This window comes from Rhinatrema bivittatum, unplaced genomic scaffold (assembly GCF_901001135.1).
Source record: "Rhinatrema bivittatum unplaced genomic scaffold, aRhiBiv1.1, whole genome shotgun sequence".
NCBI classification, from domain to species: domain Eukaryota; kingdom Metazoa; phylum Chordata; class Amphibia; order Gymnophiona; family Rhinatrematidae; genus Rhinatrema; species Rhinatrema bivittatum.
Window position 1 is genome coordinate 654669 of NW_021820411.1, and position 17276 is coordinate 671944.

General features: G+C 44.9%; 1 protein-coding gene across 3 annotated transcripts in view; it reads left to right on the forward strand.

Annotated features, from left to right (window-relative positions):
* ATG4A (autophagy related 4A cysteine peptidase) overlaps positions 1-17276 on the forward strand; it is an 84950-nt gene that overhangs the window by 38980 nt on the left and 28694 nt on the right. For all 3 annotated transcript variants that reach the window (XM_029586043.1, XM_029586041.1, XM_029586040.1), the window contains exons 5-6: positions 1394-1495; positions 14784-14856. In XM_029586043.1, coding sequence (XP_029441903.1) covers positions 1394-1495; positions 14784-14856 — 175 coding nt within the window. The remainder of the gene's footprint in view (positions 1-1393; positions 1496-14783; positions 14857-17276) is intronic.

The following is a 17276-nucleotide window of genomic DNA, read 5'->3' on the forward strand; positions in this document are numbered from 1 at the left end:
GGGCTTATGGTGTATCCTTACCTAGGCGACTGTTTCACTCATGGGTTGGCCCTTGAAAGGGCATGCTTGTGTGTGAGGTTACTTCTCAGCAGTAATTTCAACCATAATAAGAGTCCGAAAGGCCTCCACGTCATTAGCATACATCAGAAACTGGCGATTATTTGAAGATTTCTGCAGCGAGCAGAAACTCTTTCTATAGAAGGCAGAAGTTGGGCCTAGCTAGGGCTGGCCCTCTGTTCCCTAAGGGTGTGGCTGGCAGTGATTTTGTGTTTTAGGAGCTGAATCTAAAGCACCGGGGTGGCCGCACGTTCAGATGTAGGGCGCTTTCTGAGAGGGGGTCAAACGGATATGCCCTCCCTTTAGACCCTTAGTCCCTCAATGGGATTTTAACCTAGTTTTAAAGGCCTTAGTTAAGTCACCCTTTGAACCAGTAAAACAGGCCACCATAAAGGAAAATTATCAGGTGAGTGTTTTTTTAGATCATGGTTTTCAAGCTAGACCTGCAGCCTCACCAAATAGGTTTTGCTTGCAGGATAGCTTCAGTGGGTGTGCTTGCGGTATTTTCATGCTCCTGTGTCCATGCATATACCTTGTGGTTGACTGGCAGCCTGGTTTGCAGCAGCTGTAGTATAAGTATTTGCCTATGGAATGGGGATGCAGTTTTGAAAAACCTACTTGACGAGCAGAGCAGGGGTTCAGAAGCAGGAAGACCTCCTGTTAAATGTGGCATACGACCACATTACCCCATGCTGTATTGATATGGGAATGGCCTGAAAACAGGAAGCCATGCAATATGGCATTAGGCCGAAAAAGGGAACAATGTAACACTCGGGGGCCACTCTGGTCCTTTTCTTTCAGTGCTCTCCTTTACGCTTTACTTCCTAGCTGGAAGGCTTCCTCTAGAACGTTTCCTCAGATCTCTCTCCTTCTGGGTTTCTGGTCTGCTTCTAAAGCAATGTTTTTAAGGCATAGTAGTTCAGGGGTGGCCATCTCAAGAGCCACAACCATGTCTGGTTTTCAGGATATGTACAATGAATATGCATGAGAGATTTGCATGCATTGCCTCCGTTGTATGCAAATATATCTTGTGTATTCACTATGGATGTCCTGAAAACCAGGCCTGTTTGTGACTTTTTATGGACTAGAATTGGCCACCCCTGCCACAGGCAATTAATTATCCTACTGCTGCTGTAATCTAGGACCTCAGTCAGTCTGGAGCTGACACTTTCTTCAGTGTATTCGGCTGAATGTACAGCAATAGAAAGAAGGAACATGTGGGACTAGAAACTGTTCTACCAAACAATCCCTCAGTATCCTCCTCCTCTCTCTGTCATGCCATTTAACCAGCACAGAAATACTGAAGAATAAATCTTTCCTTTTTTCCCTCTACAAGATTGGCGTTGGGAGAAACACAAAAAGCAAGCAGAGGAATATCAAAGGATTTTACAGTGTTTCCTAGACAGGAAGGATTGCTGTTATTCCATCCACCAAATGGGTAAGACCTTTAAACTGACAGCTTCAAAATAACTGGAGGACATGAATTATCTGTTCGTTGTCTTATTTATTTTTACAAAAGTATTTTATTTGTATAGTTTATTGTGAGGTCAGTATTTGGAAAATAAAAGATAACTTAGCTGGATAAGTTATCAGGGATAGTCAGCAGGATAAGCATCCTGCTAAATTTATTTATTTTTATTTGGGTTTTTTATCCTCAGATAACTTGGAAACCTAACCAGTTATGTTTGAATATTGCCGGTTAGGTTTCAAAGTTATCCAAATACGTTTATCCTGATAACTTCACCTTAACCAGCTATCTTCAAACATAGCCAGTTAAGTGACAACCATACAAAAAAATAATACAGCCTAGTACCTCCTACCCCCAGTGAGACTTAAGTTGGGGCACACCAGCCTGATTCCCCCCCCCCCCCCCCAACAATAGACTGTGCCAGAGTTTAAGGCCTGTGGGTCCAAGCCATGCCCCCCCACCCTCCAGAACCCTCTGGGCTGCTGGGACTGAGCTGCACTGTGTGAAGTGCAGGCATTGCTGTCAGTAATAGTGCAGCAGAGCAACGCGTCTGCTCAGAGCATTTTGGAGGGTGTTGGATGGGGTGGAAGGGTGAGGTTTTATCTGGACAAACTGCTGCTGGGGAGTGCAGGAGGCACGGCGATTGCCCCTCATAGACTTTACATTTTGGCACAGTCTCTCGTGGAACTTGAGGGGATAAGGGATTGGGCTGGCAGGCCAGCTAGGTTTTAATTTTTTTTTTGTCTTTTTACCACTCAGCTGGCATACAACCAGTCAAACCACCAAATTAGAGTTCTCGCTCTTCAAATCTGATCATCTTCAATTAGCCCTCATCTACGCCCCACCAGGAACATTAGATTCAGATCCCTCTCCTTTGAGCTGATAACCAAACACATCAACGCCGACAAACCCGCAAAAATCCTAGGTGATTTTAACCTTCATGTAGACACTTCTCCACAATCCATCAACTGCGTAACAGTCCTCTCATCACTTAGTCATTTAGGTTTCACGCAAATTAACAGCCCTACTCACAAAGCAGGCCACACATTGGACCTCATCTTCATTAATGATAGCTTTACCATCCATTCCACTCCCACCTGCTCTCCAGTTCCCTGGTCAGACCACCAGGTTATCTACACGACCCTTAAGATCAAAAATCAACCACCTCAAGTCCCCACCAATTCGACCATGCTCTCTAGACCTACTCAACGAAAAGATATCCAAAGCGCTAAACCAACTAGACCTCACAGAAGCAACCACTGCAACCTCCACTTGGATCAAGCTCACTAATAAAATTGCAGATCAAATCTGCCCAACTTCATCCAAAACCATACAACCCACATTGGACAACAGAAAACCGTGGTTTACCCCAGAACTTAAATCACTTAAGCAATCACTAAGAAATAAAGAACAAAGCTGGAGAGAAAACCCAACCTCCTCGACACATGACATCTACAAATCCCTACTCAACACTTACAGGAACGCCATCCTGAGAACCAAGAAAGATTTCTATGCAAAAAAAATCCACAACTTCATATTCGATTCAAAGGCACTATTCTCCTATGTCTCCTCTCTTACCAAACCATCTCCCCCCACCATCCCAGACCACCAAGCACTCAACAAAGCCAACGAATTCGCCAACTATTTTAAGACAAAAATCTCCAACCTTACCGATTCTCACACCCAACAGCCCTCCAATACACCACCTCACAACCCTGCCTCAACAAAATGCCAGTCGAGTCATTTGAACCCACCTCTTCTTTGGAGATTGAAAATACCCTCAAAAAAATCAAACCAGCCTCCCACCCTTCAGACCCATTACCGACAAACTTGCTTATCGCTATCCCGAACACCATCTCTAAACCTATTTCCGAAATTATCAATACATCTCTATCTCAAGGTTTAGTACCCAACCAGTTAAAATTGGCAATCCTCAAACCTCTACTTAAAAAACCTAACACCTCCCCATCAGACCCAGCCAACTTCCATCCAATCGCAAACTTACCTCTCATTGCCAAATTGATGGAAAAAATTGTCAACAAGCAACTGTCAGAATACCTCGAAGTACATAACATTCTTTCTCCGGCTCAGTACGGCTTTCGCAAATCCCTAAACACTGAATCTCTTCTATCACTCACGGACTCCATCCTCATAAACCTGGAGAAAAAACAATCCTACCTGCTGGTTCTCTTAGATTTGTCGGCAGCTTTCGATACGGTAAAACACACTTTACTTATAGACCAACTAGCCAACATAGGCATCAAAGGCTCAGCGCTCAGTTGGTTTCGGTCCTTCCTGAACAATAGATTCTATAAAGTCAGGATTTAACAACAAGGAATCTCATCCCATCTCCACAGACCAAGGAGTCCCTCAAGGATCTTCACTGTCACCCACCCTTTTCAATATATACCTCCTCCCTCTCTGCCACCTACTCGCAAATCTGAAGCTTACCCATTACCTCTATGTGGATGACATACAAATCCTGATCCCGATCACAGAATCCCTGCAAAAAACCATTACCTTTTGGAATGACTGCCTTCAGCCAATTAAAGACCTACTCTCCAGTCTCAACTTAGTTTTGAATGCCAGCAAAACGGAAATGATCATCATCTCCCATGACCCCCCCACCACCGCATTAAGCTCCTCTCAACCAGCAAACTCAAACATCAATTTCTCCCCCGACGTCAGGGACCTAGGAGCTTGGCTTGACAACAACCTAAACCTTAAAAAGTTCATAAACACTACCACAAAGGACTGCTTTTACAAATTACAAGTCCTCAGAAAGCTAAAACCCCTCCTACACTTCAATGACTTCAGGCTAGTACTCCAATCCATCATACTTTCCAAGCTAGATTACTGTAACTCCCTTCTACTCGGGCTACCCACAAATTCGATTAAACCTCTACAGATGGTACAGAACGCGGCCGCCAGAATCCTTACAAACACCAACAAAAGAGAACATATTACTCCAATCCTCCGTAACCTTCACTGGCTTCCTATAAAATTTAGGATCCTCTACAAAGCTCTCACCATCGTTCACAAAGCAACTAACCAACTCGCCCCCATCAGACTAAGCACACAACTGCAACCTCATACATCCACCAGACCCATCAGAAGTGCCTACAAAGGCACACTTTATGCCCCACCTGCAAAAACACTACTAAGGAAAAGAGCACTATCTTCAGCAGGCCCCCACCAGTGGAACGCGCTCCCCCCAGATCTAAGACTTCACCATCGTTCACCAAGCAACCAGCAGAGTCATAACACTACTGGAAAGCCTAGGATGGGTGGTCAACACAAACAAAAGCTCCCTACAGCCCTCAAAGTTGCTGGAATACCTAGGAGTCCGATTTGACACCAAGGAAGACAAGGTCAGCCTGACCCCCACGAGGAGATCAAAGCTGTGGAACCGGCTTCAGACCTTGCTGAGCGTTCCTCGTCCCACAGCATGGGATTACATGCATGTCCTCGGGCTGATGGCGTCCACACTGGAAGTGGTGCCATGGGCATGAGGCCCCTACAATGCTCACTTCTATCGCGGTGGAGTCCACGGTCCCAGAACTACACCGTACGTCTACCACTCCCGGGCAGAGTCCGGACCCAGCTATGGTGGTGGCTGCAGAACAGCCACATGAGCCGGGGATCAAGACTATCCTCCCCAACCTGGACCCTGCTCACCACAGATGCCAGTCTACACGGGTGGGGAGCACACTGCGAAGAGTTAACCGCCCAAGGGCAATGGAATGCAGAAGAAGCGGGATGGAACATCAACCGCCTAGAAGCGCGGTCAGTCAGATTAGCCTGCCTGCGGTTCGGCCACAGACTTCGAGACAAAGCGGTCAGAGTTATGTCTGACATCGCCACGACTGTGGCCTACATCAACTGGCAGGGCGGAACCAGAAGCCAACAGGTGTCCCTAGAAATAGACCACCTGATGGCGTGGGTGGAAGCAAATCTCCAGGAGATCTCCGCCGTCCACATCGCCGGGAAAGACAACATCATGGCAGACTTCCTCAGCAGGGAAAGTCTAAACCCAGGAGAATGGAAACTGTCGTCCACAGCCTTCAAGATGATAGTGAATCGGTGGGGGACCCCAGACATGGACCTTCTAGCAAGCAGATCCAATGCTCAAGTATCCAGATACTTCAGCCGCAGACGGGACCCGCAGTCCCAGGGGATCGATGCCCTGGTACAGACCTGGCCACCAGGGACCCTGCTATATGCCTTCCCACCGTGGCCCTTGCCGGGCGCAATAATTCACAAGATACAGCGACACAGGGGACTAGTTCTTCTGGTGGCCCCGGATTGGCCAAGAAGACCCTGGTACGCAGACATGAGAAGACTACTGGCAGGGAATCCACTACCCCTGCCTCCACACAGAGACCTGCTCCAACAAGGCCCGATCCCTCACGAGGACCCAGCTCAATTCTCTCTTACAGTCTGGCCATTGAGAGGGCCCGCCTGAGAGAGCGGATACTCGGGGGCAGTAATAGATACTCTCCTCCGAGCACGCAAGTTCTCCACATCTCTAACGTACATAAGGATCTGGAGAGTTTGAGGCCTGGTGCGAAGACCACAACGTCAAGCCACACTCCTCTAAAGTTCCCATTCTAGAAATAATAGCTACTAACCTAAATCTTGCGGTTCCAGCCATCATTTTGGGAGACTTCAACTTACATGTTGATGACCCCTCTCCATCTACAAACTGTGAAACTTTCCTAAATGCAATGACCGCCATGGGATTCAAGCAGATAATCAACAACCCTACTCACAGAGCAGGACACACTTTGGATCTCATTTTTGTAAACTCAGGCATCGCGTACTCAGCACCCCCCATATGCAAAATAGTCCCCTGGTCAGACCATGCTTTAATTTCTACCACTTTTTCGCTGGCACAATCTAACATCAAACAAGATCTTCAACCTCAATTTACTTACAGAAACCTATGTTCATCCGATGAACTTCACGAACACCTTGTCCTAGAACTCCCCCACATAGACATCTCCACTCCCAACACGGCTCTCCACTCATGGTCCAACATCACAGAATCGGCAGCTAATATACTCTGCCCACTGGCAACAAAAAAACCTAAACATAATGCCGCCAGAAGACAACCCTGGTTTAATGACCAACTACAAAAACTCAAGCTTTCACTGAGACAAAAAGAAAATAAATGGCGTAAAGCACCATCACCGACCTCCCTCTCAGCTTACAAACTCGCTCTTCACATTTACAAGAGCGCCACACTAAAAACAAAAAGGGACTACTACGCTCACAAGATACATCACCTCATCTTCGATTCAAAAGCCCTCTTTACTTACGTCTCGAACTTAACTCAACCCAATTCTCCGGACATCCCACTCAACCAAGCGCACGAAAAAGCTGAGGAGCTGGCCATCTTCTTCAGTAACAAAATTTCCAACCTGCAATCTCAACTAAAAACGAATACCCTAGCCCCACCCAGCACATTCCGCCATCACTGCAATGACATTGCTATACAAGCCTTCGAACCCATTGCAATATCAGAGACCAAGTTAGTATTGAAGAGAATGAAACCATCATCCCACCCATTTGACCAGATCCCTCCCAAACTACTGCTGCTAATACCAGATACCATCTCCAAAACCCTAACTGACATTATCAATTGTTCCTTAGCCCAAGGAATTTATCCAGACGACCTGAAAGTTGCTTCTATCAAACCCCTATTAAAAAAAACCGAACCTTAATCCTAAAGATCCATCCAACTTCCGCCCAATATCCAACCTTCCTTTTATAGCCAAGGTTACAGAAAAATTAGTCAACACCAGATTATCAGAATACCTCGAAGACAACAACATATTATTCCCCACTCAATACGGCTTCCGAAAATCTTTAAGTACAGAATCACTTCTCATATCTCTGACAGATTACCTCATCATGGGCCTCGATAAAGGTCACGCCTACTTGCTGATACTCCTCGACCTATCGGCGGCCTTTGACACCGTGAATCACTCCCTTCTCCTAAATCAACTAGCGAACATCGGAATTACAGGCTCTGCTCTTGCCTGGTTCAAATCATTCTTGGGAAACAGAGGATATAAAGTCAAAATACATAACAAAGAATCACAGTTTTACCCTTCTTCGCTAGGTGTTCCACAGGGCTCCTCTCTCTCCCCCACGCTCTTTAACATTTACCTCCTACCCCTATGTCAACTATTAACCAATCTTAACCTCAAATACTTTCTATACGCAGATGACATCCAGATTGTCATCCCTATCAAAGAATCCCTTACAAAAACTATCAAAATCTGGGAAAACTGTCTTCAAAATATTGACAACCTCCTCTCCAGCCTAAATCTAATCTTAAATTCCGCTAAAACCGAAGTCCTCATAATTTCCCCTGAAAACAGTAACCTCACCTCAAATCCTCCAACCGGCTTTCAAACTTCACATGTAAGAGACCTAGGAGCCATTATCGACAATCGGCTAAATCTAAAATCTTTTATTAATCAAACCACGAAGGACTGCTTTTATAAATTACACGTCTTAAAAAGAATCAAACCACTTTTCCATTTCCACGATTACAGAACAGTTTTGCAATCAATAATCTTCTCTAAGTTAGATTATTGCAATTCTATTCTATTAGGTCTCCCGTCTTCTCATACTAAACCTCCTCAGATGGTTCAGAACACGGCGGCCAGAATTTTGACAAACACAAGAAGAAGAGACCACATATCTCCGATTCTCAAAGACTTACATTGGCTGCCAGTGCACTATAGAATCTTATATAAATCCATTACTACCATCTACAAAGCATTCCATCAACTCTCTCCGCTTAACCTCCAAATCCCATTTAAAAAACATACCTCCATCAGACCTATCAGAGAGTCCTACAGAGACTCATTACAGGTGCCTCCTGCAAAAACCTTTTACCATAGGACTCTCAGAGACAGGGCTTTCTCTACAGCAGGACCTACCTTGTGGAATTCTATCCCACCAGAACTGAGACAGGAACCTTGCCTCCCCACTTTTAGAAAAAGACTTAAAACCTGGCTATTCTTGAAAGCCTTTCCAGACACCAACTGAACCCACTCTCAACTCAAGCAACTAAGAACTCCCGTCAGGGTAATGAACAACCTTTGACAACTCAATAATGTTCTCTCTTTTTTAATGAGGCAGGTTTATTTACCTTGGTTTTATTTACCTTGGTCATTCTTTTGTTATCTCAGTGTTAATCTCTCTCTTTTGCCTTCTCTTCATTCCAAGTTGCATTTTATCCCTGTTTTATTGTAACTGCTACCTTATTCTTCTATCACATGTTAATGTTTTTAAGTTAAGTATTTATTCTGTTGTCACACCTTGTTATTTGTAAACCGGCATGATGCGACTCCCATCGCGAATGCCGGTATATAAGAAATTTAAATAAATAAATAAATAAAATAAATAAATGATCCTGGAATTCTTACAGAATGGTCTACAGAAGGGTCTGTCCCTCAACTCCATCAAGGTACAGGTGGCAGCATTGTCATGCTACGGCTCCAGGAGCGAGGGCGACAGCATAGCCTCGCATCCAGATGTATCACGCTTCCTGAAAGGAGTCAAACACATTCGCCCACCACTAAAGTGGCCAGTATCTCTGGAACCTCAACCTCGTCTTGGAGTTCCTAGCGGGATCTGCCTTCAGACCCCTCCGAGGCCTGTCCCTCCGTCTGTTAACCTTAAAGACGGTGTTCTTGCTGGCCGTGTGTTCGGCCCGCCGCATCTCAGAACTACAAGCACTGTCCTGCCATGAGCCGTTCTTAAGACTCACCCCGGGGCCCATCCAGCTACGCATGGTGCCCTCCTTCCTCCCCAAAGTGGTCTCACACTTCCACCTTAACCAAACCATCTCACTACTAACGATGGATGGCTTGAATTCGGAAGAAGCCCGTAGTCTACGCCACCTCAACATCGGCAGACTCCTATCCAGATACCTGGAAATGTCGGAACCAGTATGAAAGATGAACCACCTTTTCGTCCTTCACAGCGGAAAGAGGTAAGGGGAAGCGGCCTCGCGGGCAACCATTGCCCACTGGATCAAGGAAGTCATCAAGGCAGCCTACAAAGAGGCTGGAAAACCACCACCTCTACAGGTCAAGGCCCATTCTACCAGAACCCAGGTGGTGTCCTGGGCAGAAACTAGAATGCTGTCACCTGCCGAGATCTGCAGGGCGGCAACGTGGTCCTCCATCCATACCTTCTCCAGATTCTACCGTCTGGATGTGCAGGCTCAGGAGGACACTGCATTTGCAAGGGCAATTCTAAGTGGGCCACGGGCAGCCTCCCACCTGGTTCAGGAGTAGCTTTTATACATCCCATTGGTCCTGAGTCCATCTGCTACACGCTAGGAAATAGAGAAATTACTTACCTAATAATTTCGTTTTCCTTAGTGTAGACAGATGGACTCAGCATCCCACCCCTGGCTGCCGTTATGCATGGTTTTTCAATGAATCAAGGGTAAGCCATGTTTTCATTTACCTAGGGCATCCACCCTGCCGGGTGTCGATGCTTTCCGGTTGAGTACACTGGCGGTCTCCAGCTATAGTCAATCAACCAGTTCAAGTTAATCAAGTTTTAAAGGTTCTAACAAGTTATTTAAGTTAACCATATTATTAAGCTAATCAGTCAGTCACACATTTATTTATTTAGCATTTTTCTATACCGACTTTCCAATAACAGAATTACTGATCAATTCGGTTTACATTTTAAACAATAACAACAATGACAAGTAAATGTCTTACAATGAACAGGTCGGATTAACTTGGATTAAGATATATGGGGGTAATAACATAATTAACATGTACGGAGCCTAATATAGGCTACAGGTTGGGTTTTGATAATAGACTGCCAAAGATCATGTGATTTCTAGAGAAGATCTATATAGTTCTCTAGCGTGTTACCACTGAGGGGATATTGGCAGGGATATTTCGCAGGTTGATGTTATGGGAAGGCTTGGTTGAATAACCAAGTCTTGAGTCTTTTTTTAAATGTAGTGGAGCATTGCACTGATCTGAGCTCTGATGGGAGAGTGTTCCTGAGTTTAGGCCCAGCTGTGGAGAAAGCTCTTTTACTTAATGCTGACTTCATCGGTGGAATTTGAAGGTTGTTTTTGTAGGCTTGTCTCACTGGTCTGGAAGATGTGTGGAGTTGGAGAGGGAATGTGAGCTCGAGTGGTGCCAGGTTGTGTATTGCCTTGTGGGTTACTGAGAGCACTTTGAATAGTATTCTGAATTTGACGGGAAGCCAGTGTAGGCTTTTTAAGATGGGTGAGATGTGGTCTCTTTTGTTGGACTTGGTTAAGATCCTCGCTGCAGCGTTCTGCAGCATCTGTAGCGGTTTTATGGCGTTGGCAGGGAGACCCAGTAGAAGTGAGTTGCAGTAATCTATTTTTGTGAGAATGATTGCTTGTAGAACTAATCGGAAGTCTTTGAAATGTAGGAGTGGTCTCAGTCTTTTTAAGACTTGTAATTTGAAGAATCCATCCTTTACGATGTTATTTATGAGTGGTCTGTAATTCATTTGGTTATCAAGTATAACTCCTAGATTTCTGACTTGTGGGGTTATTGTTAATTGAGTTGACAAGATGGTACTTGGAAGTGTGTAGGTTCCGTTTTGGGAAATGAGGAGATATTCTGTTTTGTTTTGATTAAGGATCAAGTTGAGGCTAGTGAGTAAATTGCTGATGGCTTGTTGGCAAGAGTTCCAGAAGTCCAGAGTTTTTTGGAGAGATTCAGTAATTGGAATCAGTATCTGAACATCGTCTGCATATAAGTAGTGGACGAGATTCAGGTTGATGAGGAGCTGGCAGAGTGGCAGAAGGTAAATATTGAATAAGGTTGGAGAGAGTGATGATCCTTGTGGGACTCCTAAGTTGCAGGTGACTGGTTGAGATTCTTCCTTGTTGACCTTGACCTTATACTGTCTGTTCTGTAGGAACGATTTGAACCAGTTGAGGGCCTCATCTCTGATGCCAATTTCTGCCAGGCGATCTATTAGTGTGTTGTGATTGACCGTGTCAAAAGCTGCTGTTAGATCTAGGAGGATGAGAAGACACAGTTGTCTGTTTTCAAGATTAAGTAATATAGAGTCCGTTAATGAGATTAGAAGGGTTTCGGTGCTTCGAGATTGGCAGAAACCGAACTGCGATGGGGAAAGAATGTTGTGGTCGTTTAGGTATTCTGTTAGTTGTTTATTTGCAACTCGTTCCAAGATTTTTGCGATGAATGGTAGATTAGCTATTGGGCGAAAATTGGCTGGGTTTTCAGGAGAAAGATTAGGTTTTTTTATAAGTGGTTTTATGATTGCCATTTTTAGTGGGTCAGGTACAATCCCGTGAGAGAAGGAGCAATTTATGATTTGTGCGATGGGTTTGGATATGGTTTTAGCACAAGAGATGAGGAGATTGGTGGGTATGGTATCCTGAGGGTGAGAAGAAGGTTTGAGCTTTTTTAGGATATTTTCGATCTCTAAGGATGAGGTCGGTTCGAATTCCTTAAGGGCTAGCCTTTTGTGATGAGACTGCAGCTCGAGGTATTACTGGCGTAGTGTAATTATTATTGTTATTATTGATGGACTGAGTTAGTAGATTTGGTGTCTTGTTTTTGAAGTAGGTTGCCAGATCTTCTGCTTTGCTTGCTGCTTTATCATCTGGTATGGATGTTGATAGGGGTTTAGTGAGGGATGAGACCAAAGAAAAAAGCGCTCTAGGGTCGAAAATGAAGTGGTGGATTTTTTGTGAGTAAAAGTCTCTTTTTGCTTGGAGGATGGATATTCTGTAATGGTGCATCATGGTTTTGAATGCCGTGATGTTGGCGTATGTTGGGTTTTTACGCCAGTGTTGTTCTTTTTTTCTGAGATCCTGTTTTAATGATTTTAGTTTTGGTGTGTACCAAGGTTTTCTGTTGTCCTTGTTTGCTTGAAGAGCTTTGGTAATAGTTGGGCATGTAGTGTCAGCCACTTTTTTGGTAATGTTGTTCCAGGACAATATAGCTGAGTCCGCGTTAGTGAGGTCCAGTTGGTTAAGTTCATCCGATAGGCTGTTGCTGAGAATTTCCTGGCTGCATATTTTCTTGAATTGGATTGTGTTATTCTGCTTTTCTGGGAGTGTAGGTAGGTTTATCTTTAGTGCTGTGTTGATCAGCTTATGGTCTGACCAGGGAACTGGAAGGCATGTAGGGTGAGAGGAAAGAGTAAGTTCCTGGTTAATGAAAATGAGGTCCAACGAATGACCAGCTTTGTGGGTGGGTTCCTTAATTATTTGTTTGAAACCCATGCAGTTTAGTGTGCTTAGGAGAGTTTCACAGCTGTGAGAATGGGGAGATACATCCACATGGAGGTTGAAGTCCCCCAATAGTATCGCTGGTGTGTCGGAGTTGATGTGTTTTACTATATTTTCAATCAAATACATATATCCACGATGCTTTTCGAGGAGAATACTGAAGAGCTGCACTTCCTGCAGGGGTATATGTACTAGGGGCTGACGTCAGATTGAAATCTGATCTGTCTCCAACTACTAACAGGAGTACACTATATCCATTGGTCCTGAGTCCATCTGTCTACACTAAGGAAAACGAAATTATCAGGTAAGTAATTTCTCCAGTTCAGTAAACTCCAGTTATCGGAGTTAGCCAGATAAGTTATTTGGGTAACTCAAATCCATCCTGACACCTTCAAAATGCTTCCCACCCATCTGTATAAATTTCAGCCTGATAATTTAATATTCAGAACTTTGCATTTATCTGGGTAATATATGAATATCAATATATGCTTTGTTTTTGTAATGTTATACCATGCTTTGAACACAGTTGGAAATAATGTATAATGAAACTATTAGCATTATTATTATTAAATGAAAGTAGCATTTGGGGAGACTCAGAGTTGATTTTTCAGAGGCCTCCTCAGAATAAGAGGCTAACAGGTGAATTTTTAAAGGAATTACACATGTAAATGTAACATACTAGCAAAGCAATTTTCAAAAGCCATTTAACTGTGTTAAATGCATGTAATATGGGTAAAACCTATTGACAATTCAATGGCACATATTGTAGCAATTTTCCAAAGCTCACTTATAAATCCTAGTTTTAAGCATGTAAATGCTTTTGAAAATCAGGCCCTAAGAGTAAAACTGAACAGTGCTTACACTCACAAAAGAAGTTACATGCCTGGTCCGTGTGCGTTCACTAGGTTTGGGCACATCCTGCTAACTCTGGTGCATGCACAGTCAGATCTCACAAACGGTGCTTTTTTTTTTTTTTGTTGTTTTAAACATGTGCTTTAGCTTTTGCTAGTTTAAGCACCAACATCCTTACTAGTAAGCCACTGTTTTCCAAAGTATGCAAGGCAGCTCATGAGCTATGAATGTAGCACTAACGTATGCATTATAGCAGCTTCACATATTTTAAGTACACCTTGGGGAGGTGTAGTAATGTGTTTGCGGTGAAGTCTGTAAAGCTCATGTGTGTTTTACCTGCTAGGCTTATAAGCGTGCCCTTGCACTCGGGCAATGTTAAGCGCAGTTTAATACGTTGGCTTCTTGGGAAAAGATCTGCTCAGATATAGCAGATTGAATGGCAGCAGCATTGCAAAGGGAAAAATGCAGCAACTCTCCTAGAGTATGCAGAGCATCTGGTGGGGATTTAGTTTACTGATAGATACCAAACGGGCCTGATTGATGAATAAAGCTCCAGAGCGTGGCTCTGTTTGAATTGGACCCTAAGCGTTTCACCGGATGAGCTTGGAGGCTCAATGACTTCTGTTGTAGGTTCCCCCCCCCCCCCATTTTCCTAGTAATAAGTGTCTTGCAATGCCAAATGTCAGCTATTGCACAGGCTGCACTTGATGGTGATGGCTGTAATTTACAGAACATGCAAAGGTGCAGGTTGGTTGACACGAATGGAAAATATTTGGATTCACATAAAGAATTTAAGATGCTTCAGGTTAGTCTGGCCACTGCTGCCGTGAAGACTGGAGTCTTGTGCAAGTTCCCCTTAACAGTGCTAGTAATTCATGGGAGAGGAAGTTAAGTCCTGCACTAGAGGCTTTGAATAGAAAGATTGAATAATAAGCATGTGATAGGACGCCGGATATGCAGCTGTAAGAATCACTGAAATGTGAGGCTAGGAATACTAGCCCTGACAGGCCAGGGGAAAGCAGCATCCGTGTCTGTAGAATGATTCTAGATGAAATGGTATGCTAAAGCCTGAAAGATTTTATGTTCTTCATTTTCTTTTAAACAAAACAGCACAGATGGGTGTCGGAGAAGGGAAGTCAATAGGGGAGTGGTTTGGACCAAACACAGTTGCCCAAGTTCTAAAGTAAGTGAAACAGCTCTGCTAATTATTTTTCTAGAACTAATGGCTCCCCCCACGGCAGTGGCGGGATAGGAGAGCAGGGAAAAGCCTTCGCCGAGTTAGGATCCAGGTGTTTTACATCATCTTTGTCAAACCATGAGAGCAATGTAAAACAGAACACTTGCCTTCTATCAAAGTTGTTACATTTTTCTTTTTAGCATTTATTAAACTGTTGGTAACATATTTTCCTTGTAAGTTCAGTAGCTGAGGAAGGTGCAGTAGAAACTGGAGTCCTTGCTTTACTTATAGAACAGCTTTCCTACTGACTCCCTCGGGGGGAAAATGATCCAACCTTCTCTGGAGATGCTGGTGCTGTCGGTGACGAGTGCCAGTGCTGGGTGGGGCTGGTTTTCAGTGATGGAAATTTGAAATCATAACCTCATCTTGTCCTGGTCACCAGAATCTAGCTCTAAAGCAGATGGGCCAGTTCTGGCCTTGCCTACAATCCACAATTTATTTTATTCTGCCAGATGGGATCGTTCAGCTCCGGGGCGTACTTCCTTGTATGCATGCCACTGTTTCTTACAGTAAAAATATTTCTACAAGCCTAGCCTGTTACCTTCTTATCTCATCGGATATGAAAGCAGCAGCAGCGCTGGTAACAGAAAATGAGGTCATACCTTTGTCAGTTAAATAAAATCCTTCTGCTCTCCCTCTTTCTCACTGTAGTTTGTTTCATTCTAAGGAGCTAGTCAGGTTTACAGAATTTGAAAGCTCCTAAGCCATTCCCACCATTATGAATGTGAGTTGAGATGTACCTGAGCTGGGGGGGGGGGGGGGGGGGGTGGGATCACATACAGTTTCTTTTCATATCCCAGATCAGTCCAGACAAGTGGGTTGTACATCCCTACCAGCAGATGGAGGCAGAGCTAAAAACGTTGAGGCACTGCCTCATATCCGAGAGTGCCACCTGCAGTCCCTCAGTATTTCTCTGTCTCCAGCAGACGGTAAAGGAAGAAGGGACAGATGCCACCTGCAGTCCCTCAGTATTTCTCTGTCTCCAGCAGACGGTAAAGGAAGAAGGGACAGATGCCACCTGCAGTCCCGCAGTATTTCTCTGTCTCCAGCAGACGGTAAAGGAAGAAGGGACAGATGCCACCTGCAGTCCCTCAGTATTTCTCTGTCTCCAGCAGACGGTAAAGGAAGAAGGGACAGATTGCCCACCTGCAGTCCCGCAGTATTTCTCTGTCTCCAGCAGACTGTAAAGGAAGAAGGGACAGATGCCACCTGCAGTCCCTCAGTATTTCTCTGTCTCCAGCAGATAGAGGTGCAAACCTGCAGTCTGGAGTTTAAAAAAAGAAGATAGTGATATTTTTGAAGAGAAGAAAGAAGAGGCTCCCTGAGGTGCAAGGTTCCTTAGTGGGGCCATCCCTCAGGTAGAGCAGGGCAAGCGGGGGATTGGTTAATCCCTGATCTGCCTTGGCCCTCCCCTTCCAGAGGGAGGAAAGCCAGGGGTCCTGGTTTCCTCACTCCCTCTGAGATCCTCACCTCCAATTATCAGCAGGAGCAGCTAGAAGCAGGGAAGGTATTCCCTTTTATTACTTCCCCTTTTTTTGCTCTCTGCTCCTTTAAGAAGAAAAAAGAGCTCAGAGGAGCATGTGGCAGAAGCAGGGGGTCAGGCTGCATTTCCTTTCATTGGCAATCACTGGGGGTGAATAAGGGAAGTTTTCTCACCACAGCAGCAGCTCTGGGAGTCTGGGACAGCACCAGGAGGGACCCTAGAGGCGAGCGCAGCTCGGGGCTATTTTTAGCATTCAGCTGCGGCTGCAGCATTGCGCCTCCTGCGAGATGCGGGAAAGAGTGCAGGGCCTGTGGTATGATGCAGTCATGCCTCAATTTGGCTGCTTTGTGTGCCAGAGAGGAAGACACCTCTGCGGGAAGCACAGGGAGAGTAAATGTTGCACCCGATCGTCAGGACCCACAAAGGAGGCCTGGGGGGGGGGGGGGGCGGGATCTGAGGAGATGGCTATTTAACTGCACATCGCAGAGGGAGGGCAGCAGCGAGGGAGTTTAGAGGCTCCCCTTCTACTGCTGTCCCTCAGTGCAACTGCACTCAAGAGAGGACATGGGGAGATTGGGAGCAGAGAGAAGGATGGAATGGACAAAGGGTCCTCTGATTCGGAGGAGTTTTTTCTCAAATATTTGTCCTTCTGCTGAGTTTATAAGGCAAGGAAAGGGGTGGCAACTAAGTGTGCGACCTCCCAGAAGTCTCAGTGCTCAGCTAGGAAGCCTGAGGCAGATGCATGGACAGGACTGGGTGGGGGGGGTTCCATCACCTCCTTGGTCTGGGCCACAAGGTTGGTTTAGATGTGGACTAAACCAACCTTGTGGTTGCACTTTGGACCATCCAATGTGGGGACTTTGGATGATTCCGATGGTGATGG